This window comes from Triticum dicoccoides, chromosome 1A (assembly GCF_002162155.2).
Source record: "Triticum dicoccoides isolate Atlit2015 ecotype Zavitan chromosome 1A, WEW_v2.0, whole genome shotgun sequence".
Classification (NCBI taxonomy): Eukaryota; Viridiplantae; Streptophyta; class Magnoliopsida; order Poales; family Poaceae; genus Triticum; species Triticum dicoccoides.
In genome coordinates, this window is record NC_041380.1 from 592,323,749 (window position 1) to 592,349,141 (window position 25,393).

Here is a 25,393-nt window from a genome sequence, read left to right on the forward strand (position 1 = left end):
CGGTCTCGCGTAAGCGTACGCGTAATGTCGATCCGGGCCGCTTCGTCCAACAATACCGCCGAACCAAAGTATGACATGCTGGTAAGCAGTATGACTTGTATCGCCCACAACTCACTTGTGTTCTACTCGTGCATATAACATCAACACATAAAACCTAGGCTCGGATGCCACTGTTGGGGAACGTAGTAATTTTAAAAAAATTCCTACACACACGCAAGATCATGGTGATGCATAGCAACGAGAGGGGAGAGTGTTTTCTACGTACCCTCGTAGACCGAAGCGGAAGCGTTGACGCAACGTAGAGGAAGTAGTCGTACGTCTTCCCGGTCCAACCGATCCAAGCACGTTACTCCGGCACCTCCGAGATCTTGACACACGTACAGCTCGATGACGCACCCCGGGCTCCGATCCAGCAAAGCTTCGGGGAGGAGTTTCGTCAGCATGACAGCGTGATGACGATCTTGATGTTTAACCGTCGCAGGGCTTCGCCTAAGCATCGCTACAATATGATCGAGGTGTAATATCGTGGAGGGGGGCACCGCACACGGCTAAGGAACGATCATGAAGATCAACTTGTGTGTCCTAGGGTGCCCCCTTGCCCCCGTATTTAAAGGAGCCAAGGGGGGTTGCGGCCGGCCCTAGTAGGAGGCGCGCAGGAGGAGTCCTACTCCTACCGGGAGTAGGACTCCCCTCCCTTTCCTTGTCCAAGTAGGAGAGGGGGAAGGAAGGAAGAGAGGAGAGGAAGGAAAGGGGGGCGCCGCCCCTCCCTCCTTGTCCAATTCGGACTAGGGGGAGAGGGGGCGCGCGGACTGCCCTGGCTGCCTTTCCTCTTCTCCACTTTAGGCCCATGAGGCCCATTAACCCCCCGGGGGGTTCCGGTAACCCCCCGGTTCTCCGGTTTTATCCGAAACTTCCTCGGAACACTTCCTGTGTCCGAATATAGCCGTCCAATATATCAATCTTTATGTCTCGACCATTTCGAGACTCCTCGTTATGTCTGTGATCATATCCGGGACTCCGAACAACCTTCGGTACATCAAAATACATAAACTCATAATGAAACTGTCATCGTAACTTTAAGCGTGCGGACCCTACGGTTCGAGAACAATGTAGACATGACTGAGACACGTCTCCGGTCAATAACCAATAGCAGGACCTGGATTCCCACATTGGCTCCTACATATTCTACGAAGATCTTTATCGGTCAGACCGCATAACTACATACGTTGTTCCCTTTGTCATCGGTATGTTACTTGCCCGAGATTCGATCGTCGGTATCCAATACCTAGTTCAATCTCGTTACCGGCAAGTCTCTTTACTCGTTCCGTAATACATCATCCCGCAACTAACTCATTAGTTGCAATGCTTGCAAGGCTTAAGTGATGTGCATTACCGAGAGGGCCCAGAGATACCTCTCCGACATTCGGAGTGACAAATCCTAATCTCGAAATACGACAACCCAACATGTACCTTTGGAGACACCTGTAGAGCTCCTTTATAATCACCCAGTTACGTTGTGACGTTTGGTAGCACACAAAGTGTTCCTCCGGCAAACGGGAGTTGCATAATCTCATAGTCATAGGAACATGTATAAGTCATGAAGAAAGCAATAGCAACACACTAAACGATCAGGTGCTAAGCTAATGGAATGGGTCATGTCAATCAGATCATTCAACTAATGATGTGATCCCGTTAATCAAATAACAACTCTTTGTCCATGGTTAGGAAACATAACCATCTTTGATTAACGAGCTAGTCAAGTAGAGGCATACTAGTGACACTCTGTTTGTCTATGTATTCACACATGTATTATGTTTCCGGTTAATACAATTCTAGCATGAATAATAAACATTTATCATGATATAAGGAAATAAATAATAACTTTATTATTGCCTCTAGGGCATATTTCCTTCATTAACTTCTTGCAATGACAACTTGTCCCTCTCGATATGTGACATCTCTTCATCGCCCCCCACATAATCCAAAACAGGACCAGTGTGAATGAACTGCCCTCCAATATGAAATCTGACGTTCAAAATCTCCTTCGGATCCATGATTTAGCTGAAACAAACATGAGAATATCACTACATTGTCCTAATCCGAGCATTTGGAATAACAAAAATGCAAAAATAAAATCATCCCAAAACCTAACTTTACAGTTGCTGAAGAGCCCCAATTTTTCGCCCACAAACCCTAACACTAACAGGGCAGAGAGAGCCTAAATTGCAGCGACCGGAGGAGGAGTACATCGAAGATATTACCTTCAACGCCGCTCGTCGTCCTGCCGTCACGATCGCCGCCGGTGCCATCGATCACCCGCCCCTCGCCATTGTCGTCGCTCGAGCAGGGGAATGCCAGGAGACGTTGCAGTTGAGGGGGATGGACTGCCCTTCGTGGGCTGCCTCTCCACTAATAACAAAGGAGGCACTATGGGCCGTTGTGGGCCGGCCCAAGTTCGACGTGCCCAACGTCCCCAACAGCCAGCAATCCCAGTTTCCTCTGCCATGTCATCAATCCCTGTTTGGGAATGAGCTCAGGGTTCATTTTGGACCGGGATTAGTGAGTTGGGTGTGCTGATTTCCGAGATTTAAAATTCAGGGTTTGATTTAGCTAACGCCTACGAGTTCAGGGTTCATTTTGGACTTTTTGCGACTCAAACAAGGCATATCTCGTAGGCCTATCTCCGCCACTAGCGAGCGTTGAGCTTCCAAGTGTAGTGGATGCATCATCGAGGTTCACATCCTGAAGCATGGTCCAAAGGCAGAAAACCCTATAGAAATTGGGCCTCATCAAAGTGTTGATGTTGCTTATCTAAGCATCTCCCGCCAGGGCATTTTCTAACATTATATCATTAGTGTTCTTATTAGAGGCGAAAATTGGTAATGAAGCTCGAGAATAGAAAATTTCTAAATTTTTAGGTTTCAAAAAATTCTGAAAAAAATACACGCATGCCTATGGATGTTACTTGTATGCAAAGTTTCATGGTGAAATACATTTTTTATGCGAGCTACACAAAAAATAGCAAGATCTTGTATTTCGCACATGTACTATTCATTATCAAAGCACATGTTTTTTTTTTCTGCAACTCACGTCTAAATGCACTCCCTCCGTAAAAAAAATGAGAGTGTTTAGATTATTAAAATAGTGATCTAAATGCTCTTATATTTGTTTACAAAGGAGTATTTCAGAATGAAATTTACACACTATACGTACTTTTAAATTTATTTTCAGTTTTTTAAAATAAAATATCAGCTTATGGGCGACCGTGGCGATGGTCAAACGGCAAAATCCCAGCACCACCATCATCCACCAGAATGGCGACCGCCCCGACTACCTTACAGTCGCACGCGCGACTTCTCCGGCTCTCCGCTCCCTTCCACCCTGCCAACGCCAAGAGACGCCGACGCGCGCACATACGCGACGGCTAGCCGATGCCGACCATACGACAGCAACGCACGTACGTACGGGCAAGAAATGGGTGTGGCCGGGATGAATCCCTGTGCCCCGCCGCACAGCGGGCCTCTCACCTCGGTTCGCCCACGTCGGTCCTCCTGCTAGTACACGTTATCTTTTTTTTCTACTTCTTTTTTTTTTTGTTGCGAAATTAGCACACGTTATCTGGCTGGTCCATGGATGCTTCTTTTCTTCTTCTTTTTTGCTGGAGGTCGATTGATGCATTGCGAGTTTGTGACTGGACACGGGGAGCTGTTTTTATATCCGGACTTCCACGGCACCTTGCTCGAGCTAAATATTGCCATGAAAGAATTGCTTATTGTTAAAACTTGTTCGCATCAATGTCTCTTTTTAATTTTTTTAAATATTTTTTGCGAGTTAATGTCTCTTCTTATATAAGCTCATAAAAAATATATTTTCTTGCAACCTCTTGGCACCTCGGTTTTTGCCGGATTTTTTTTCAATCTATTCATTGTTCGTCATGGCAGTACAAGAAACAACCAGTAAAAACAAAAATTGCATTAGGTCTATAGTCCATCTAGCGACGACTACAAGCAACGGAGCGAGCCGAAGGCACGCCGCCGCCATCGCCCTTTCCTTACCGGAGTCGGGCTAAACTTGTAGTGATAACAGTTGTGAAGTTATCGTGCTAAGGTCCCACTGGACAAGTGCACCGGAATAACAACCACCACCAATAAAGAGAAGCATAGATCGGAAGGATTCAATCTATAGACACACAAGCAAAAATTGGATCCACAAAGATTCACCCAAAAACCAACACCGGCCGAATCCCATGAGATCCTCCGGAGACACACCTTCGCACGCCCTCCAGCGACGCTAGAGGCACCGCCATGACGAGGACCTTATTACATCTGTAGGGGTCGTCGTCATCGCCTCACCTTCCTAAGCAAAGACACAAAACCTAATTGACCTAAAAACACATAAAAATGAAGCACGAACCCTCCCAGCGTCAAGGGCCAGAAACCACCGCGCTTCCATGGGTCTAAGACCATAGGAGACGAGGCAGGCCAACGGTGGCGCCGACAGAAGGCGGAGGAACCCTAATCGCTCGGAGTCGAAAGAGGAGGAGAAGGGGTACGTATGGCATTGTTGGCACCTCCTCTCACGTCCTTTGTAAATAAATTATTCTACTATATATCGCTCAACCAACCCTCCCTCAACCACATAATCCTCAAGAGTTAAATGGTGCGAGAAGAAAAAAATATTGTGCTTTGCTACCCATGAAGCGAACTACGGCGCCAACGTCACCTCCTCTCCTTACTATTTCACTCAATCTTACAACCTATTAGAAAATTAGACAACTGATGGGTTCTAAAAGCAGTGCTTGATGATTTACACATAATATCAACATTGCTAGGTTGAACTATGGGATCATTATTGTCGTACCAAAAACTAGTGATCCTAACTTCAGCTTTGCTAACCCGCAAAAAAAAAACTTCAGCTTTGCTAGTGAAACCAAATCTGAAATTTGAAACAAACAACTATTTTCAATCAGTTTTGTCTATGAAGCCAACTTTTCCAATGAAACTGAATCTGGAATCTGAAACGAACAACTATTTTGAATCAACTTTGCCAGTAAAGGTGAATATGAATTTTGGTCATTTTCAGTGCAATTTGCTGAAGCACCTCAAAGTGTACTTCAGCGGCAACAGGTGATTAGAATCCAATCAAAACTAAAACTAACAGGACCTTATATCACTACAAATCAGGTTTGCCATTGAAGTGAATCCACAAGCGATTTGAATCAAATTAAACCTGAAACAAACAAGGCATAAACAGGTCCAGAAATTCAGACGCATCCGCCTGTTGAATGTCAATTTTATAGTTTTGACTAAAATGCTTATGATTAGACTAGTGAGATAGTTGGTTCTATAATTTCCATGTACATATTGTCTTTATTAAAAAGGTACATAATGCAAGGTGTGTTGATTTTACATGAAGCCCTTAACTCCATTCATGTTAAAAAGCAAATTGCTGGTCCATGGGTGCTTCTTTTCTTTTTTGCCGGAGGTCGATTGATGTGTTGCGAGTTTGTGACTGGACACAGGGAGTTGTATTTATATCCGGACTTCCACAGCACCCTGCTCAAGCTAAAATATTGCCATGAAGGAACTGCTTATTGTCAAAACTTGTTCGCATTACCCGCAAAAAAAAATGTTCGCATCAATATCTCTTTTTATTTTTTTGGCGGGTTAATGTCTCTTTTTTATAAGCACATAAAATATATTTTCTTGCAACCTCTTGGCACCTTGTCTTTTGCCGGATTTTTTTTCAATCTATTCATTATTTGTCATGCCAGTATAAGAAACAACTAGTAATAACAAAAATTGTATTTAGATCCGTAGACCACCTAGAGACAACTACAAGCACTCTAGCGAGCCGAAGGCACGCCACCGTCATCGCCCCTCCCTTATCAGAGTTGGGCAAAACTTGATGTAGCAACAATTGTGAAGTTGTTGTGCTAAGACCCCACTGGACAAGCACACTAGAACAAAAACCGCCACCGATGAAGAAAAGCATATGGTGAAAGGATACGACCTGTAGACATACGAGCGGAGACTAGATCCACGAAGATTCACCAAAGACCAACACCGGCCGGATCCCACGAGGTTCGTCGAAGACACACCTCCGCACGTCCTCCGGCGACGCTACATGTGCCATCGGGACGGGAAACAGGGGAGGAGGATCTTATTCCATCTTCAGGGAGACGTCTCATCGCCTCACCTTCCTAAGAATGACACAAACCCTAACCGACGTGAAAACACCTAAAAATGGAGTAGGAACCCTCCCATCGACAAGGGCTAGGAATCACCATGCTTCCATGGCCCTAAGCCCACAGGAGACGAGGTAGGCTGACGGCAGCGCCGGCGAGAGGCGGAGGAATCCTAATCGCACGTGGAGTCGAAAGAGGAGGAGAAGGGGTACATATCTGTTGTTGGCACCTCCTCTCACTTCCTTCGTAAACAAAGCCTTCTGTTATATATATATATAGCTCAACCAGCCTTTCTTTCTCAACCGCATGAGCCTCAAGAGTTAAATGGTGCGAGAAGAGAAAATATTTTGCTTTGCTGACCCATGAAGCGAACTAGGTTGCCAACGACACCTCATATCCTCTACTATTCGACTCAATGTTACAACCTATTAGAAAATTCAACAAGTAATGGGATCTAAAAGCAATACTGATGATTTCCAATACTCATGGAGAATTCGACAAAGACTCTAGAAGACTTGCATACAATCTGAAGATACCGGAGCCATGGAGGACTCTACCTCCACCGACGTAGCTGACTACGATCTGTAATCCTATGACCCCTGTATGCTATATAAGCCGAGGGCCGGGCTCATCGTATATCATCTTACACAATCCCTTGGTATTCACCTGTATTGTGTACACATCCCAATATAATAGACACGTGACAGGAGCAGGGTATTAGCACAATTGCTCTAACCTGGGTAAAGCTTGCCTCCTATTACTATCCAACCAAGTCGTCTGGTTAGAATATCCTACCGAGGAAACTGTCATATTTAGCTCCGACAATGTCCTTGTGCCTCATTCCTGTGGGGGTGAGGAAATAGCTGATTTATTGTGAGCTAGAATTACCTGGCAATGAGACAGATAAAAAAGAAGTATCATTTGGTTAGATGGGTCGATATTTGTCAACCTATATGAAGAACAGGGAGGGGGGCTTGGTTTTCTTAATTCGAATTTGATGAACAAAGCCCTTCTAGCTGAGTGTCTCTGGAGATTATAAATTGAAGAGGGTCTCTAACACACTATTTTATAAATAAATAAGTTAATAATGGTTGTTTGACTGGGGTGAGACATAAGATAGGAGGCTCCCATTTTTGGGTTGGACTTCTATCAGTGAGGTATTTTTTTTCAAGTATGTCAATAAAAATGTAGGAAAATTAGATTATGTGAAGATTGGTGGGTGGATGATAAACTATCTAACCAATCCTACCCTAGATTGTATGTCATTTGCTCCACTAGAAACATCAAGTTGAGAGATGTGGCAGAGAAAGGTTTGGATCATTTTAGTTTTAGGAGAACCTTGCGGGTAGATTAACGCGGCATAATGAAATCAAGGAGACATGTGCTGGGACTTGGGAATGAACTAAAAGAGGAGAAAGATTCTTTAGTTTGGTCTCTTATAGCTGATGGAAATATATGATAATTTTTTTTACAAGTAAATGATTGTCAATCGTTTGTATTTGAAGGAAATATGCCCTAGAGGCAATAATAAAGTTATTATTTATTTCCTTATATCATGATAAATGTCTATTATTCATGCTAGAATTGTATTAACCAGAAACATAATACATGTGTGAATACATAGACAAACAGAGTGTCACTAGTATGCCTCTACTTGACTAGCTCGTTAATCAAAGATGGTTATGTTTCCTAACCATGAACAAAGAGTTGTTATTTGATTAACGGGATCACATCATTAATTGAATGATCTGATTGACATGACCCATTCCATTAGCTTAGCACCCGATCGTTTAGTATGTTGCTATTGCTTTCTTCATGACTTATACATGTTCCTATGACTATGAGATTATGCAACTCCCATTTACCGGAGGAACACTTTGTGTGCTACCAAACATCACAACGTAACTGGGTGATTATAAAGGAGCTCTACAGGTGTCTCCAAAGGTACATGTTGGGTTGGCGTATTTCGAGATTAGGATTTGTCACTCCGTCTGACGGAGAGGTATCTCTGGGCCCTCTCGGTAATACACATCACATAAGCCTTGCAAGCATTGCAACTAATGTGTTAGTTGCGGGATGATGTATTACGGTGAAGCCTGTATTTACAAGAAAGTGAGTGGGAGCACTACAGCGTTTCTGATAAGTATATGTGAATGACAATATTGTTGATCGGAAATAATGTAGAATTATTCTGCAAAGCATAAAGGAGTGTTTGAAAGGAATTTTTCAATGAAAGACCTCGGTGAAGCTGCTTACATATTAGGCATTAAGATCTATAGAGATAGATCAAGACGCTTAATTGGACTTTCACAAAGCACATACCTTGACAAAGTTTTGAAGAAGTTCAAAATAGAACAGTCAAAGAAAGAGTTCTTGCCTGTGTTACAAGGTGCGAAATTGAGTAAGACTCAAAGCCCAACCACGGCAGAAGATAGAAAGAGAATGAAAGTCATTCCCTATGCCTCAGCCATAGGTTTTATAAAGTATGCCATGCTGTGTACCAGATCTATTGTATACCCTACTACTTAGTTTGGCAAGGGAGTACAATAGTGATCTAGGAGTAGATCACTGGACAACGGTCAAAATTATCCTTAGTGGAATAAGGATATGTTTCTCGATTATGGAAGTGACAAAAGGTTCGTCGTAAAGGGTTACGTCGATGCAAGTTTTGACACTAATCTAGATGAATCTAAGTCTCAATCTAGATACATATTGAAAGTGGGAGCAATTAGCTAGAGTAGCTCCGTGCAGAGCATTGTTGACATAAATATTTGCAAAATACTTACGGATCTGAATATAACAGACCCGGTGACTAAAATTATCTCACAAGCAAAACATGATCACACCTTAGTACTCTTTGGGTGTTAATCACATAGTGATGTGAACTAGATTACTGACTCTAGTAAACCCTTTGGGTGTTGGTCACATATCGATGTGGACTATGGGTGTTAATCACATGGTGATGTGAACTATTGCTGTTAAATCACATGGCGATGTGAACTAGATTATTGACTCTAGTGCAAGTGGGAGACTGAAGGAAATATGCCCTAGAGGCAATAATAAAGTTATTATTTATTTCCTTATATCATGATAAATGTTTATTATTCATGCTAGAATTGTATTAACCGGAAACATAATACATGTGTGAATACATAGACAAACAGAGTGTCACTAGTATGCCTCTACTTGACTAGCTCGTTAATCAAAGATGGTTATGTTTCCTAACCATGGACAAAGAGTTGTTATTTGATTAACGGGATCACATCATTAGTTGAATGATCTGATTGACATGACCCATTCCATTAGCTTAGCACCTGATCGTTTAGTGTGTTGCTATTGCTTTCTTCATGACTTATACATGTTCCTATGACTATGAGATTATGCAACTCCCGTTTGCCGGAGGAACACTTTGTGTGCTACCAAACGTCACAACGTAACTGGGTGATTATAAAGGAGCTCTACAGGTGTCTCCAAAGGTACATGTTGGGTTGTCGTATTTCGAGATTAGGATTTGTCACTCCGAATGTCGGAGAGGTATCTCTGGGCCCTCTCGGTAATGCACATCACTTAAGCCTTGCAAGCATTGCAACTAATGAGTTAGTTGCGGGATGATGTATTACGGAACGAGTAAAGAGACTTGCCGGTAATGAGATTGAACTAGGTATTGGATACCGACGATCGAATCTCGGGCAAGTAACATACCGATGACAAAGGGAACAACGTATGTAGTTATGCGGTCTGATCGATAAAGATCTTCGTAGAATATGTAGGAGCCAATATGGGCATCCATGTCCCGCTATTGGTTATTGACCGGAGACGTGTCTCGGTCATGTCTACATTGTTCTCGAACCGTAGGGTCCGCACGCTTAAAGTTACGATGACAATTTCATTATGAGTTTATGTATTTTGATGTACCGAAGGTTGTTCGGAGTCCCGGATATGATCACGGACATAATGAGGAGTCTCGAAATGGTCGAGACATAAAGATTGATATATTGGACGGCTATATTCGGACACAGGAAGTGTTCCGAGGAAGTTTCAGATAAAACCGGAGAACCGGGGGGTTACCGGAACCCCCCGGGGGGTTAATGGGCCTCATGGGCCTAAAGTGGAGAAGAAGAAAGGCAGCCAGGGCAGGCCACGCGCCCCCTCTCCCCCTAGTCCGAATTGGACAAGGAGGGAGGGGCGGCGCCCCCCCTTTCCTTCCTCTCCTCTCTTCCTTCCTTCCTCCTCTCCTACTTGGACAAGGAAAGGGAGGGGAGTCCTACTCCCGGTAGGAGTAGGACTCCTCCTGCGCGCCTCCTACTAGGGCCGGCCGCACCCCCCCTTGGCTCCTTTATATACGGGGGCAGGGGGGCACCCTAGGACACACAAGTTGATCTTCGTGATCGTTCCTTAGCCGTGTGCGGTGCCCCCCTCCACATATTACACCTCGATCATATTGTAGCGGTGCTTAGGCGAAGCCCTGCGACGGTTAAACATCAAGATCGTCACCACGCCGTCGTGCTAACGAAACTCCTCCCTGAAGCTTTGCTGGATCGGAGCCCGGGGTGCGTCATCGAGTTGTACGTGTGTCAAGAACTCGGAGGTGCCGGAGTAACGGTGCTTGGATCGGTTGGACCGGGAAGACGTACGACTACTTCCTTTACGCTGCGTCAACGCTTCCACTTCGGTCTACGAGGGAACGTAGATAACACTCTCCCCTATCGTTGCTATGCATCACCATGATCTTGCGTGTGCGTAGGATTTTTTTTTGAAATTACTACGTTCCCCAACAGTGGCATCCGAGCCTAGGTTTTATGGTTTGATGTTATATGCACGAGTAGAACACAAGTGAGTTGTGGGCGATATAAGTCATACTGCCTACCAGCATGTCATACTTTGGTTCAGCGGTATTGTTGGATGAAGCGGCCCGAACCGACATTACACGTACGCTTACGCGAGACCGGTTCTCCCGACGTGCTTTGCACATAGGTGGCTTGCGGGTGACAGTTTCTCCAACTTTAGTTGAACTGAGTGTGGCTACGCCCGGTCCTTGCGAAGGTTAAAACAGCATCAACTTGACAAACTATCGTTGTGGTTTTGATGCGTAGGTAAGATTGGTTCTTGCTTAAGCCCGTAGCAGCCACGTAAAACTTGCAACAAACAAAGTAGAGGACGTCTAACTTGTTTTTGCAGGGCATGTTGTGATGTGATATGGTCAAGACATGATGCTAAAGTTTATTGTATGAGATGATCATGTTTTGTAACTGAGTTATCGGCAACTGGCAGGAGCCATATGGTTGTCGCTTTATTGTATGCAATGCAATCGCCCTGTAATGCTTTACTTTATCACTAAGCGGTAGCGATAGTCGTAGAAGCATAAGATTGGCGAGACGACAACGATGCTATGATGGAGATCAAGGTGTCACGCCGGTGACCATGGTGATCATGACGGTGCTTCGGAGATGGAGATCACAAGCACAAGATGATGATGGCCATATCATATCACTTATATTGATTGCATGTGATGTTTATCTTTTATGCATCTTATCTTGCTTTGATTGATGGTAGCATTATAAGATGATCTCTCACTAAATTATCAAGAAGTGTTCTCCCTGAGTATGCACCGTTGCCAAAGTTCGTCGTGCCCAGACACCACGTGATGATCGGGTGTGATAAGCTCTACATCCATCTACAACGGGTGCAAGCCAGTTTTGCACACGCAGAATACTCAGGTTAAACTTGACGAGCCTAGCATATGCAGATATGGCCTCGGAACACGGAGACCGAAAGGTCGAGCATGAATCATATAGTAGATATGATCAACATAATGATGTTCACCATTGAAAACTAATCCATTTCATGTGATGATCGGTTATGGTTTAGTTGATTTGGATCACGTGATCACTTAGAGGATTTGAGGGATGTCTATCTAAGTGGGAGTTCTTAAGTAATATGATTAATTGAACTTAAATTTATCATGAACTTAGTACCTGATAGTATGCTGCTTATGTATGTTTGATTGTAGATAGATGGCCCGTGCTGTTGTTCCGTTGAATTTTAATGCGTTCCTTGAGAAAGCAAAGTTGAAAGATGATGGTAGCAATTACACGGACTGGGTCCGTAACTTGAGGATTATCCTCATTGCTGCATAGAAGAATTACGTCCTGGAAGCACCGCTGGGTGCCAGGCCTGCTGCGGGAGCAACACCAGATGTTATGAACTTCTGGCAGAGCAAAGCTGATGACTACTCGATAGTTCAGTGTGCCATGCTTTACGGCTTAGAATTGGGACTTCAACGATGTTTTGAACGTCATGGGGCATATGAGATGTTCCAGGAGTTGAAGTTAATATTTCAAGCAAATGCCCGGATTGAGAGATATAAAGTCTCCAATAAGTTCTATAGCTGCAAGATGGAGGAGAACAGTTCTGTCAGTGAACATATACTCAAAATGTCTGGGTATAATAATCACTTGATTCAGATGGGAGTTAATCTTCCAGATGATTGCGTCATTGACAGAATTCTCCAATCACTGCCACCAAGCAACAAGAGCTTCGTGATGAACTATAATATGCAAGGGATGAATAAGCCTATTCCCGAGCTCTTCGCAATGCTGAAAGCTGCGGAGGTAGAAATCAAAAAGGAGCATCAAGTGTTGATGGTCAACAAGACCACTAGTTTCAAGAAAAAGGGCAAAGGAAAGAAGAAGGGGAACTTCAAGAAGAACAGCAAGCAAGTTGCTGCTCAAGAGAAGAAACCCAAGTCTGGACCTAAGCCTGAAACTGAGTGCTTCTACTGCAAGCAGACTGGTCACTGGAAGCGGAACTGCCCCAAGTATTTGGCGGATAAGAAGGATGGCAAGGTGAACAAAAGTATATGTGATATACATGTTATTGATGTGTACCTTACTAGAGCTCGCAGTAGCACCTGTGTATTTGATACTGGTTCTGTTGCTAATATCTGCAACTCGAAACAGGGACTACTGATTAAGCGAACACTGGCAAAGGACGAGGTGACGATGCGCGTGGGAAATGGTTCCAAAGTCGATGTGATCACGGTCGGCACGCTACCTCTACATCTACCTTCGGGATTAGTATTAGACCTAAATAATTGTTATTTGGTGCCAGCGTTGAGCATGAACATTATATCTGGATCTTGTTTGATGCGAGACGGTTATTCATTTAAATCAGAGAATAATGGTTGTTCTATTTATATGAGTAATATCTTTTATGGTCATGCACCCTTGAAGAGTGGTCTATTTTTGATGAATCTCGATAGTAGTGATACACATATTCATAATGTTGAAGCCAAAATTGCAGAGTTGATAATGATAGTGCAACTTATTTGTGGCACTGCCGTTTAGGTCATATCGGTGTAAAGCGCATGAAGAAACTCCATACTGATGGACTTTTGGAACCACTTGATTATGAATCACTTGGTACTTGCGAACCGTGCCTCATGGGCAAGATGACTAAAACATCGTTCTCCGGTACTATGGAGAGAGCAACAGATTTGTTGGAAATCATGCATACAGATGTGTGTGGTCCGATGAATGTTGAGGCTCGTGGCGGATATCGTTATTTTCTCACCTTCACAGATGATTTAAGCAGATATGGGTATATCTACTTAATGAAACATAAGTCTGAAACATTTGAAAAGTTCAAAGAATTTCAGAGTGAAGTAGAAAATCATCGTAACAAGAAAATAAAGTTTCTACGATCTGATCGTGGAGGGGAATATTTGAGTTACGAGTTTGGTGTACATTTGAAACAATGCGGAATAGTTTCGCAACTCACGCCACCCGGAACACCGCAGCGTAATGGTGTGTCCGAACGTCGTAATCGTACTTTACTAGATATGGTGCGATCTATGATGTCTCTTACTGATTTACCGCTATCGTTTTGGGGTTATGCTTTAGAGACGGCCGCATTCACGTTAAATAGGGCACCATCGAAATCCGTTGAGACGACGCCTTATGAACTATGGTTTGGCAAGAAACCAAAGTTGTCGTTTCTTAAAGTTTGGGGCTGCGATGCTTATGTGAAAAAACTTCAACCTGATAAGCTCGAACCCAAATCGGAGAAATATGTCTTCATAGGATACCCAAAGGAGACTGTTGGGTACACCTTCTATCACAGATCCGAAGGCAAGACATTCGTTGCTAAGAATGGATTCTTTCTAGAGAAGGAGTTTCTCTTGAAAGAAGTGAGTGGGAGGAAAGTAGAACTTGATGAGGTAACTGTACCTGCTCCCTTATTGGAAAGTAGTTCATCACAGAAACCGGTTTCTGCGATACCTACACCAATTAGTGAGGAATTTAATGATGGTGATCATGAAATTTCAGATCAAGTTACTACTGAGCCTCGTAGATCAACCAGAGTAAGATCCGCACCAGAGTGGTACGGTAATCTTGTTCTGGAAGTCATGCTACTAGATCATGGTGAACCTACGAACTATGAAGAAGCGATGGTGAGCCTAGATTCCGCAAAATGGCTTGAAGCCATGAAATCTGAGATGGGATCCATGTATGAGAACAAAGTATGGACTTTGGTTGACTTGCCCGATGATCGGCAAGCAATTGAGAATAAATGGATTTTCAAGAAGAAGACTGACGCTGACGGTAATGTTACTGTCTACAAAGCTCGACTTGTCGCAAAAGGGTTTCGGCAAGTTCAAGGGGTTGACTACGATGAGACCTTCTCACCCGTAGCGATGCTTAAGTCTGTCCGAATCATGTTAGCAATTGCCGCATTTTATGATTATGAAATTTGGCAGATGGATGTAAAAACTGCATTCCTGAATGGATTTCTGGAAGAAGAGTTGTATATGATGCAACTGGAAGATTTTGTCGATCCAAAGAGAGCTAACAAAGTGTGCAAGCTCCAGCGATCCATTTATGGACTGGTGCAAGCCTCTCGGAGTTGGAATAAACGCTTTGATAGTGTGATCAAAGCATTTGGTTTTATACAGACTTTCGGAGAAGCCTGTATTTACAAGAAAGTGAGTGGGAGCTCTGTAGCATTTCTGATATTGTATGTGGATGACATATTACTGATTGGAAATGATATAGAATTTCTGGATAGCATAAAGGGATACTTGAATAAGAGTTTTTTAATGGAAGACCTCGGTGAAGCTGCTTACATATTGGGCATTAAGATCTATAGAGATAGATCAAGATGCTTAATTGGACTTTCACAAAGCACATACCTTGACAAAGTTTTGAAGAAGTTCAAAATGGATCAAGCAAAGAAAGGATTCTTGCCTGTGTTACAAGGTGTGAAGTTGAGTAAGACTCAATGCCCGACCACTGCAGAAGATAGAGAGAAAATGAAAGATGTTCCCTATGCTTCAGCCATAGGCTTTATCATGTATGCAATGCTGTGTACCAGACCTGATGTGTGCCTTGCTATAAGTTTAGCAGGGAGGTACCAAAGTAATCCAGGAGTGGATCACTGGACAGCGGTCAAGAACATCCTGAAGTACCTAAAAAGGACTAAGGATATGTTTCTCGTATATGGAGGTGACAAAGAGCTCATCGTAAACGGTTACGTTGATGCAAGCTTTGACACTGATCCGGACGATTCTAAATTGCAAACCTGATACGTGTTTACATTAAACGGTGGAGCTGTCAGTTGGTGCAGTTCTAAACAAAGCGTCGTGGCGGGATCTACATGTGAAGCGGAGTACATAGCTGCTTCGGAAGCAGCAAACGAAGGAGTCTGAATGAAGGAGTTCATATCTGATCTAGGTGTCATACCTAGTGCATCGGGTCCAATGAAAATCTTTTGTGACAATACTGGTGCAATTGCCTTGGCAAAGGAATCCAGATTTCACAAAAGAACCAAACACATCAAGAGACGCTTCAATTCCATCCGGGATCTAGTCCAGGTGGGAGACATAGAAATTTGCAAGAAACATACGGATCTGAATGTAGCAGACCCGTTGACTAAGTCTCTTCCACGAGCAAAACATGATCAGCACCAAGGCTCCATGGGTGTTAGAATCATTACTGTGTAATCTAGATTATTGACTCTAGTGCAAGTGGGAGACTGAAGGAAATATGCCCTAGAGGCAATAATAAAGTTATTATTTATTTCCTTATATCATGATAAATGTCTATTATTCATGCTAGAATTGTATTAACCGGAAACATAATACATGTGTGAATACATAGACAAACAGAGTGTCACTAGTATGCCTCTACTCGACTAGCTCGTTAATCAAAGATGGTTATGTTTCCTAACCATGAACAAAGAGTTGTTATTTGATTAACGGGATCACATTATTAGTTGAATGATCTGATTGACATGACCCATTCCATTAGCTTAGCACCCGATCGTTTAGTATGTTGCTATTGCTTTCTTCATGACTTATACATGTGTCCTATGACTATGAGATTATGCAACTCCCGTTTACCGGAGGAACACTTTGTGTGCTACCAAACGTCACAACGTAACTGGGTGATTATAAAGGAGCTCTACAGGTGTCTCCAAAGATACATGTTGGGTTGGCGTATTTTGAGATTAGGATTTGTCACTCCGTCTGACGGAGAGGTATCTCTAGGCCTTCTCGGTAATACACATCACATAAGCCTTGCAAGCATTGCAACTAATGTGTTAGTTGTGAGATGATGTATTACGGAACGAGTAAAGAGACTTGCCGGTAACGAGATTGAACTAGGTATTGGATACCGACGATCGAATCTCGGGCAAGTAACATACCGATGACAAAGGGAACAACGTATGTAGTTATGCGGTCTGACCGATAAAGATCTTCGTAGAATATGTAGGAGCTAATATGGGCATCCAGGTCCCGCTATTGGTTATTGACTGGAGACGTGTCTCGGTCATGTCTACATTGTTCTCGAACCGTAGGGTCCGCACGCTTAAAGTTACGATGATAGTTTCATTATGAGTTTATGTATTTTGATGTACCGAAGGTTGTTCGGAGTCCCGGATATGATCACGGACATAACGAGGAGTCTCGAAATGGTCGAGACATAAAGATTGATATATTGGACGGCTATATTCGGACACCGGAAGTGTTCCGGGGAAGTTTCGGATAAAACCGGAGAACCGGGGGGTTACCGGAACCCCCCGGGGGGTTAATGGGCCTCATGGGCCTAAAGTGGAGAAGAGGAAGGCAGCCAGGGCAGGCCGCGCGCCCCCTCTCCCCCTAGTCCGAATTGGACAAGGAGGGAGGGGCGGCGCCCCCCCTTTCCTTCCTCTCCTCTCTCCCTTCCTTCCCCCTCTCCTACTTGGACAAGGAAAGGGAGGGGAGTCCTACTCCCGGACTCCTCCTGCGCGCCTCCTACTAGGGCCGGCCGCACCCCCCCTTGGCTCCTTTATATACGGGGGCAGGGGGGCACCCTAGGACACACAAGTTGATCTTCGTGATCGTTCCTTAGCCGTGTGCGGTGCCCCCCTCCATGATATTACACCTCGATCATATTGTAGCGGTGCTTAGGCGAAGCCCTGCGATAGTTAAACATCAAGATCGTCGCCACGCCGTCGTGCTGACGAAACTCCTCCCCGAAGCTTTGCTGGATCGGAGCCCGGGGTGCGTCATCGAGCTGTACGTGTGTCAAGAACTCGAAGGTGCCGGAGTAACGGTGCTTGGATCGGTTGGACCGGGAAGACGTACGACTACTTCCTCTACGTTGCGTCAACGCTTCCGCTTCGGTCTACGAGGGTACGTAGACAACACTCTTCCCTCTCGTTGCTATGCATCACCATGATCTTGCGTGTGCGTAGGAATTTTTTTGAAATTACTACGTTCCCCAACAGTATTTTCCATTCAATTTTTATGGAAGATCAAGATCTTTCTTTGGTTAACTGTGCACTAACCGGCCAAAAAGAGGGTGGATTGGGAGCACAAAATATGTTGAGTTAATCTACCCAAAAAGAGGGTGGATCGAGGGTTGATCATTTATTTTGTCACTACTCTGTGGCCAAATTTATATTGAGTCTCTTATAGTGGACTTTGAGTGTACCTTCTATTGTTGTTCATGTTAAAAATGTTTTTTCCATTTGGCTTGCTCAATTTGGGAAGGAAAAAAAGATGAAGCTCTATGTGGGCATTTCTGCACTGCTATGGTATCAAGACCTGTAGAAGTGTTGTATTGCTTTGCCCGCAAGAGGATGCATGCTTGGTCCTTTTGTGATTCTTCATAAATTTTTCTCTCACAAGTTCTTGGTCAATATTGCAGAAAAACAGGAAGATCAAAGGGAGTTGATGTGGGGGTAAAACTTGTAGAACGGTGGCAAGTGAGGCGTTCAATACTTCGCATGGATGGCGCCCTGGAGTCATGCGGATTACTAGCGGCTAATGGATGAGAAATGAAGATGTTCTGCTGGCACCACTCTCTGATAGTTTGATCAACTTCATTCTATCCTCTTTTGAAGGACCAAAGAGCAAAAGGCGGTGTAGCAAGTCAAAGTCAGAACTCGGAGGTGATAGAGCCCTCTCTCTCAGACGCACACACGGTCAGGCAGCGGCTGCTTGGCTCGCTGGTGATCAGGGCTTGGGTTCTATGGCCCTCGTGGATCCACAAATCCCCCTTTCTCCTCCTCCGCAAGCCTTCCTCCATATTTTAAAACCTCCCTCCCACCACCACTCCCCCACCGGAGCGGAGCAGCAGCAGCCATCCAACTCCTCCCCCTTTCTTCTCCACGCAAGCGCAAAAGAGGCTTCGTCACCAAATTGGGCAAGATTCTCTCTTTCCCGCACGCAACCAATCGCCAGCCAGCCAGCATCACTCGTCCTGCCGCGGCCGCTGTGCAACCAAGGATTTTTCTGCCGTCCGTGCTTCTTGGGGGCTCCGAGCGCGCGCGCGAGCTAGCCTGCGTCGTCGTTGGTGTCTAGGTTCTTGGATTGGCGGGCGAGCGAGCGAGCTTGCTTGCCGAGATGCTGTCTGTGAGCTCGCCGAGGGTGCACATGAGCCGGAACGTCGTGGATTTGGGCCTGCTGGCCGCCTGCCGCTGCCGCCGCTGGGCCGCGCGCCCGGCGCCCAGGCGGCGCGCGCCATGTGTTTGTTTCGTGGCCGCACCCAGCCAGACAGGTTTGTGTGTCTCTCTTACTACCATGCCTTACCTTATCTCTGCTGGTTGGTTCAGAGACGTTCGGTACAACACACTACGCAGCACACGTCCTGCCTGTAGTACCACCGTTGCTTGGAGTGAAGCTGACCTATTAAAATTCTTCTATGTAGGTCTTGCGGCGATCGACGTGCCGGCGGCAGAGACCATTGCCAGCGCGGCGGCCGGGACGGCGAGGCTCCCCGAGCGCGTGTCCATCGCTTCGCTCTTGGATGTCGTCTCGGATGACCTGCTCAAGCTCAACAACAACCTCAAATCGGTGAGCGCCTTCTCCAGGTCACATTCTCTTTGGTCTTTGCTAAGCTCACTCAAAATTAAAATTGCTTTGGAGAAGAAGATGCACCCCTGTGTTGTGTAGGCTGTAGACGTATGAATGACTAGTTTCCTTCTTCAGACTCTGTTTGATAGAAGCTCTCATTGCTCATGTTATGAAACTGCTTAGGAGGTTCCTCTGAAATACGTTCCGCCCGTCTTATTCGCACACTATTTTACTAGCCAGGATTTCCTTGGTCCTGAAATCGATTACAGTTCCTTATACCGTGTGGAAAACAATGTGAATTCAGAACACCTGCAAGTTCAGTCCAAATAATGTATACCAGCAAACCAAAAGGTGGAAAGGCCACGGTTTGAAGGAGATTCTGCTGGGTTTCTAGGTGTATGGTTTCAACTTTGAAGTGTGTGCTGTTTGTTTTCCTACTTCAATCTCGGATTGGGAAGGAGCTGTGTTTCAACCCAGCTTTGGATAGTGTTAATTTTGATTAGTAAACTAATGGTACGACAGTCTTAATTGCTACATACTTACTTCCCTACAATAGATCATGGATAATGACGGATAGTACATCAGTGGATTGAAAATCATGCAGTAGCTACTATGCTTTCATGAATTATTCCAAGTTCATAAAATTTAATGGGACATATACCGTTGGGCCCAAAAGAAAGAAAAATAAGATGTCATAGTTTGCTGTGCACAAGTGTGCATCGGTTTAACTGTTCTTTAGAAGGGGATTGCACATAATCCACATGACTACAGTCTACAGACATGACTAAAGACAGAGACAGCTTCCTACTTGTGCACGCCTTTCAACTTGTCCAGATTCTAATCATGTAATGGCCCATATTTGATGGCTTGGAGCTGTGAGTAGCTGGCCTTTTCTGAATAGGCAATCTCTGTTTGCGTAATCAAGACAAGAAACTTCAGAGCACATATCAAATAGATATAACACACATATCTAACTAGTTTTCAACATAAGATTTTTCTAGACTAGTTCCTGTTGAGTTCGTGTTTTCCACAGTAACTACTTAAGTAGCTGACACGACCTCAATAGCTTATTGGTGCAGAAAACCCAGTTTTAGTATCTGCCGCAGAACAAATTTTTGGTGCTGGTGGAAAGAGATTAAGACCAGCATTGGTTTTCCTGGTGTCCAGAGCAACAGCAGAAGTAGCTGGCTTGTCGTAAGTTCCTCTTCTTGTTGCAGCCTTGGAATTTCCAATATTTTTTGTTTTCATGCACTCAGAGTCTCAGACCTTTTACCATTTTGCATTGCAGGGAGCTAACTACAGAACATAAACGTTTGGCTGAGATCATAGAAATGATTCACACTGCGAGTTTAATACATGATGATGTCATAGATGATAGTGGGATGCGCAGAGGTATAACGAAAACCGTTCTTTATTCATCATACTGGACACAGTTTAATGAGGGGATCGATAAATTCAAAATTTTGTTCTAAACTAATTTGATTATTTGCAGGGAAAGAAACCATTCATCAGCTATATGGAACACGGATAGCGGTGCTTGCTGGTGATTTTATGTTTGCACAATCTTCTTGGTTTCTGGCAAACTTGGAAAACATTGAGGTTATAAAGCTCATCAGCCAGGTACTGAAGGATTCAGTAAACCTCATCCTCTTCTTGTAAAACCGTATATAAGACTTCTATATAACCATTGGTGTGCTCACAGGTGATCAAGGACTTTGCTAGTGGTGAGATTAAACAGCAGTCGACCCTTTTCGACTGCGACGTCACCCTGGAGGACTACCTGCTCAAGAGTTACTACAAGACTGCCTCCCTGCTCGCTTCAAGCACGAGGTCTGCGGCCATATTCAGCGGGGTGAGCACCGCCGTATGCGAGCAGATGTACGAGTACGGCAGGAACCTGGGGCTGTCGTTCCAGGTGGTGGACGACATCCTCGACTTCACGCAGTCGGCGGAGCAGCTGGGCAAGCCGGCGGGGAGCGACCTGGCCAAGGGGAACCTGACGGCCCCGGTCATCTTCGCGCTGCAGGAGTCGCCAGAGCTGAGGGAGATCATCGACTCGGAGTTCTGCGACACGGGCTCGCTGTCGGCGGCCATGGAGCTGGTGCACAGGAGCGGCGGTATCCGGCGGGCGCAGGAGCTGGCCAAGGAGAAGGGCGACCTGGCGCTCCAGAACCTGCAGTGCCTCCCCAGGAGCCATTTCAGGACTGCACTTGAGAACATGGTGAAGTACAACCTTGAGAGGATCGACTAGATGGATGGACGGATCATTCACCTGGTCTGTCTGAAGATGAGATACAACCTGCAGGCGGGCCCAGATTAGCTTGTACTGAAATCCTGCTTGCCAGTATCATGTCGATTTCTTGGAGATGGTCGGTGCGACAACGTCAGAAAAACGTCGTCTATTTTTGCATATCGTGTAAGTGCAAGGTAAATATATTCACTGTATATGCGAAAGATGGAGCTGTTCTTTTAATTAGTAGTATAACATAAGATAGCAGTAGTTATTTTTTTCCTTGGGATGAAAAAGAAAAACATGTAATTCCGTTTATTTACGGTCGGAAGTATGAACATGAGTTAACATGCCCTGTAAAACCTAGCGTGCGCCATTCTGGACCGTTGAGATGTTTGCCTGAAAGACAACTTTTTATTAGTACTATCTCTTTACACTCGTATGGTTCAGAAGTGAAGTAGTAGCAGTAGATGCCGGGGGGAGCCGGATCCCCTGACGTACGGCCACCTGACATTGGGCCACTGACGCATGGATCCGGGTCCACACATCAGCGAGTGCACCGTACGTCAGAGGAGCTGCGTCCATGCCGGGGCGGGCCGTTGGGTGGACAAAATTACTGTTCTGACCCTGAAGGCAAACTAAATCCCGATTTGACCTCGTTCCGAAAAAAAATTTGTTTCTGACCTTTTCTGGTGACGCCAAGGTCCCTGGCGTCTGGGTTACGAAGCAGACGCCGGGGTCCCTGGCGTCTGGCCCCTGACCCGCACTGCCCGCCTGCCCGCCTGGTCCCTGGCGTCTGGGTTACGAAGCAGACGCCGGGGTCCCTGGCGTCTGCTTCGTAACCCAGACGCCAGGGACCTTGGCGTCACCAGAAAAGGTCAGAAACGAAATTTTTTTCGGAACGAGGTTAAATCGGGATTTAGTTTGCCTTAAGGGTCAGAACAGTAATTTTGTCCCCGTTGGGTTGGGTTGGATGGATCCAGCTGAGCGGAAACGAAGGGACATGGCGCACGTTATCGTCGGTGGCCGCACCTTCTCCTTCCTTTCCACTTCTTCCAATAATTAAATGCTCTTTTATTTTTTACTTTAAAAAATAACAAGTGGCACTTTTTTTTTGCCTCGCAGAACAAAGCAAAACAAAGGAAGAATACTCGTGAATGCATTATAAAGCGGTCGCCAGGATAGGATACTCCCGTCCCGTTCCAAGTAGGCGTATTCTATTATTATTACTCCTGAGTAGAGCATTATTTTATTTAGTTTTCCCCATTGCTTCTCCGTCGGTGGCTCCCAATTAATCAGTAAAGTAATCGGCTGATTAACCACCGGTACGGTATTTTTTTTTTCTAAGAAAACTTTTGATCTATTTATCTTTAACTATGGCAATACGACAACAAAAATATACATTCAGATGCATAAATCGTCGAGCCGACGACTACAAGCATCGCAGCGAGCCGAAGACATGCCGTTGTCATCGACCCTCCATCGCCATCGCTGATACTAGCACGAGGGAAGTAAAATGGATGCATCTACTACGAGTATCCACTCATTCATTTAGATTCTCCTAACACGTGGAGCTGTCATACTGTACGTAGCACAATTGTAGGGAATCATTGGAGAAGAGGGACTGGGTTCGGTTGGGTAGTAGACTTATTATTATTAGATAGTAGATGGATTCATTCATCTCCTCCACGTGACGGTGCAGGCAGATGAACGTGATGATGTTCTTTTATTTACATTACACACCACGGCAGGAAGGAAGGAAGGCAGATGCTACGTGCCGTCTGATCCGATCCTGGTGGTAAGTCAAAGCCGTGTGTGTGTGTTGTGTGTGTGGCTTTCAAGGTTATTGTAGCTGGCGTTTCAATTCCGTCACGCGCGCCACGGACGCCCGCCCGCCACCTAATTCTGCAACTGCACCGGCCCGAGAGAAAGATGGTCACAGGAGACCTACCCCCAAACCTACCTCAAGCAACTCTGGCTTGCTCATTTTCTTCTTCCTTCTTTAAAAAATGTGTATGTTAACTAAGGTAAAACATTCCACTACAATCATTACCATCACACACGGGCAGGCTTTTTTAGCATTTTGAAATTCGAAACCTGTAGGGCACCCTCCAACCCTCCTCGGTTCAACTAAATGAACCAAGTTTTCAGAATTTCCGACCAAAATTGAACTAAGGTGGTCAAAGGGTTACCTTGTACGCAGTCGTCGCTAGATGATCTACGAATCTTGATGTAATTTTTATTATTTCTGATGGCCGCTGTACTATCACGACTGAAGATGAATAAATCGAAAGTTTCCTGCAAAAAAAAAATTTAACTAAGGAGGTCAGAGGGATACCCCTATAGGTTCCAAATTTGCATCCCTAGGCTTCGTCATGCAAGGAGGGTACCGCACCGCGTTACACCATCACTTTGTGCATCGAGCTGCATGATCTAGGCTGCTTCACTAGCGCCACGGGGAACCTTCCGAGCTCTCTCTCTGGAGTTTGGGAATTGTTGAAGCAACAACCGGGTACATGTACATGTAATGTCGAATGGTGACTTAGTTGTTCAAAATGTATGACAAATGGAATTGACAAATGCCAAGCGTCCGGTTTAGGGAAAGGATGGATGAGGTGACAAGGCGTGGGCGCACGGTAGGCTTGTCAAGATCCGCGTATTTACACCCACCCATTTGTTGTATGAAGCGCGTGCCAGAACGATGATGAGCACGTGCACGTATGGTTTTCCTTGTACTTGAAGATCGCTATGCGAGCTAGATTATGTATGACCCGAGAGCACACACAGAGCCAGGAATCTTTTGCAAGGGGGTCATAGAGTAGAAGAGGTAAAATGTTGGAAAGGGGCCAAACATGTAGACTTAGAACATTTGTGCTAACAATATAGGGTTCTTTCTAGAAAAAAAAAACAATTAGCATGGGGGGAGCCATGGCCCTGACCCATGCACCCCTGGCTCCGTCACTGCCCGAGAGAGCAATTGAACTACAAAGTGCTATACTACTGATCAGAGAAAATGTTGGACCCCTAAGGAGGTAGAAACGGGGATTCGATATCACCTCCAGATATTCATGCCGTTGTTATTCACAATGGCCAATGCGAAGTTCCAACCATTGCAAGGCTTTAGGCATTTATTTCCAAGGTTCCAATCTTTGTTACGAGTAGAGAATATAATAAAATGCCCCATGAGTCTGCAGCATTAGATTGGAGTGTAATAGAGTGCACATAACGATACGGCAAACAACGCAGCCCCTACCCTCCGCCCGCCCCCTTTCCCCGCTAAACGACTGTAATGATTCTATGTTCTCCATAGAGCCCTCTCGTTGGTGAAATTCCGGTGATACCTTTCGCCAGTCTATTTTCTTATAACTTACTAATAATATTATTATGTAATAATGAAGTTTTATCCCCTTGGTTGATTTAAAATTCAGACCACCAGTAGATGAGCGGTGGATAAAGCAGAGATGCGGATCGGGCGGCGCAGAGCCGTCCAACGAGCATCGCACCGGCAGCGCCACCAGCAGCCGCAGGCCGCAGGTCGCAGCCCATGGCATGTGGCCCAGAGGCAACGCGCACGCATCTCTCTCTCTCTCTCTCTCTCTCTCCCGATTAAAACCAACAACAACAACGGCAAGTCGGC

At 45.0% G+C, this 25,393-nt stretch overlaps 1 protein-coding gene across 2 annotated transcripts; it reads left to right on the forward strand.

Annotated features, from left to right (window-relative positions):
• The first annotated feature begins 18,747 nt into the window (after nt 1-18,747).
• Nucleotides 18,748-22,179, forward strand: LOC119293764 (solanesyl-diphosphate synthase 2, chloroplastic). Of its 2 annotated transcripts, XM_037572139.1 has the most exons (7): nt 18,748-18,986; nt 19,017-19,230; nt 19,381-19,526; nt 20,593-20,720; nt 20,815-20,918; nt 21,019-21,146; nt 21,229-22,179. In XM_037572139.1, the coding sequence occupies exons 2-7, from the start codon at nt 19,077-19,079 to the stop codon at nt 21,775-21,777; spliced, it is 1,209 nt and encodes a 402-aa protein (XP_037428036.1). In that variant the 5' UTR covers nt 18,748-18,986; nt 19,017-19,076; the 3' UTR covers nt 21,778-22,179. The 2 variants fall into 2 exon arrangements, with proteins under 2 accessions (XP_037428036.1, XP_037428029.1); XM_037572132.1 differs by having other exon boundaries at nt 18,748-19,230.
• Nucleotides 22,180-25,393: the final 3,214 nt, after the last annotated feature.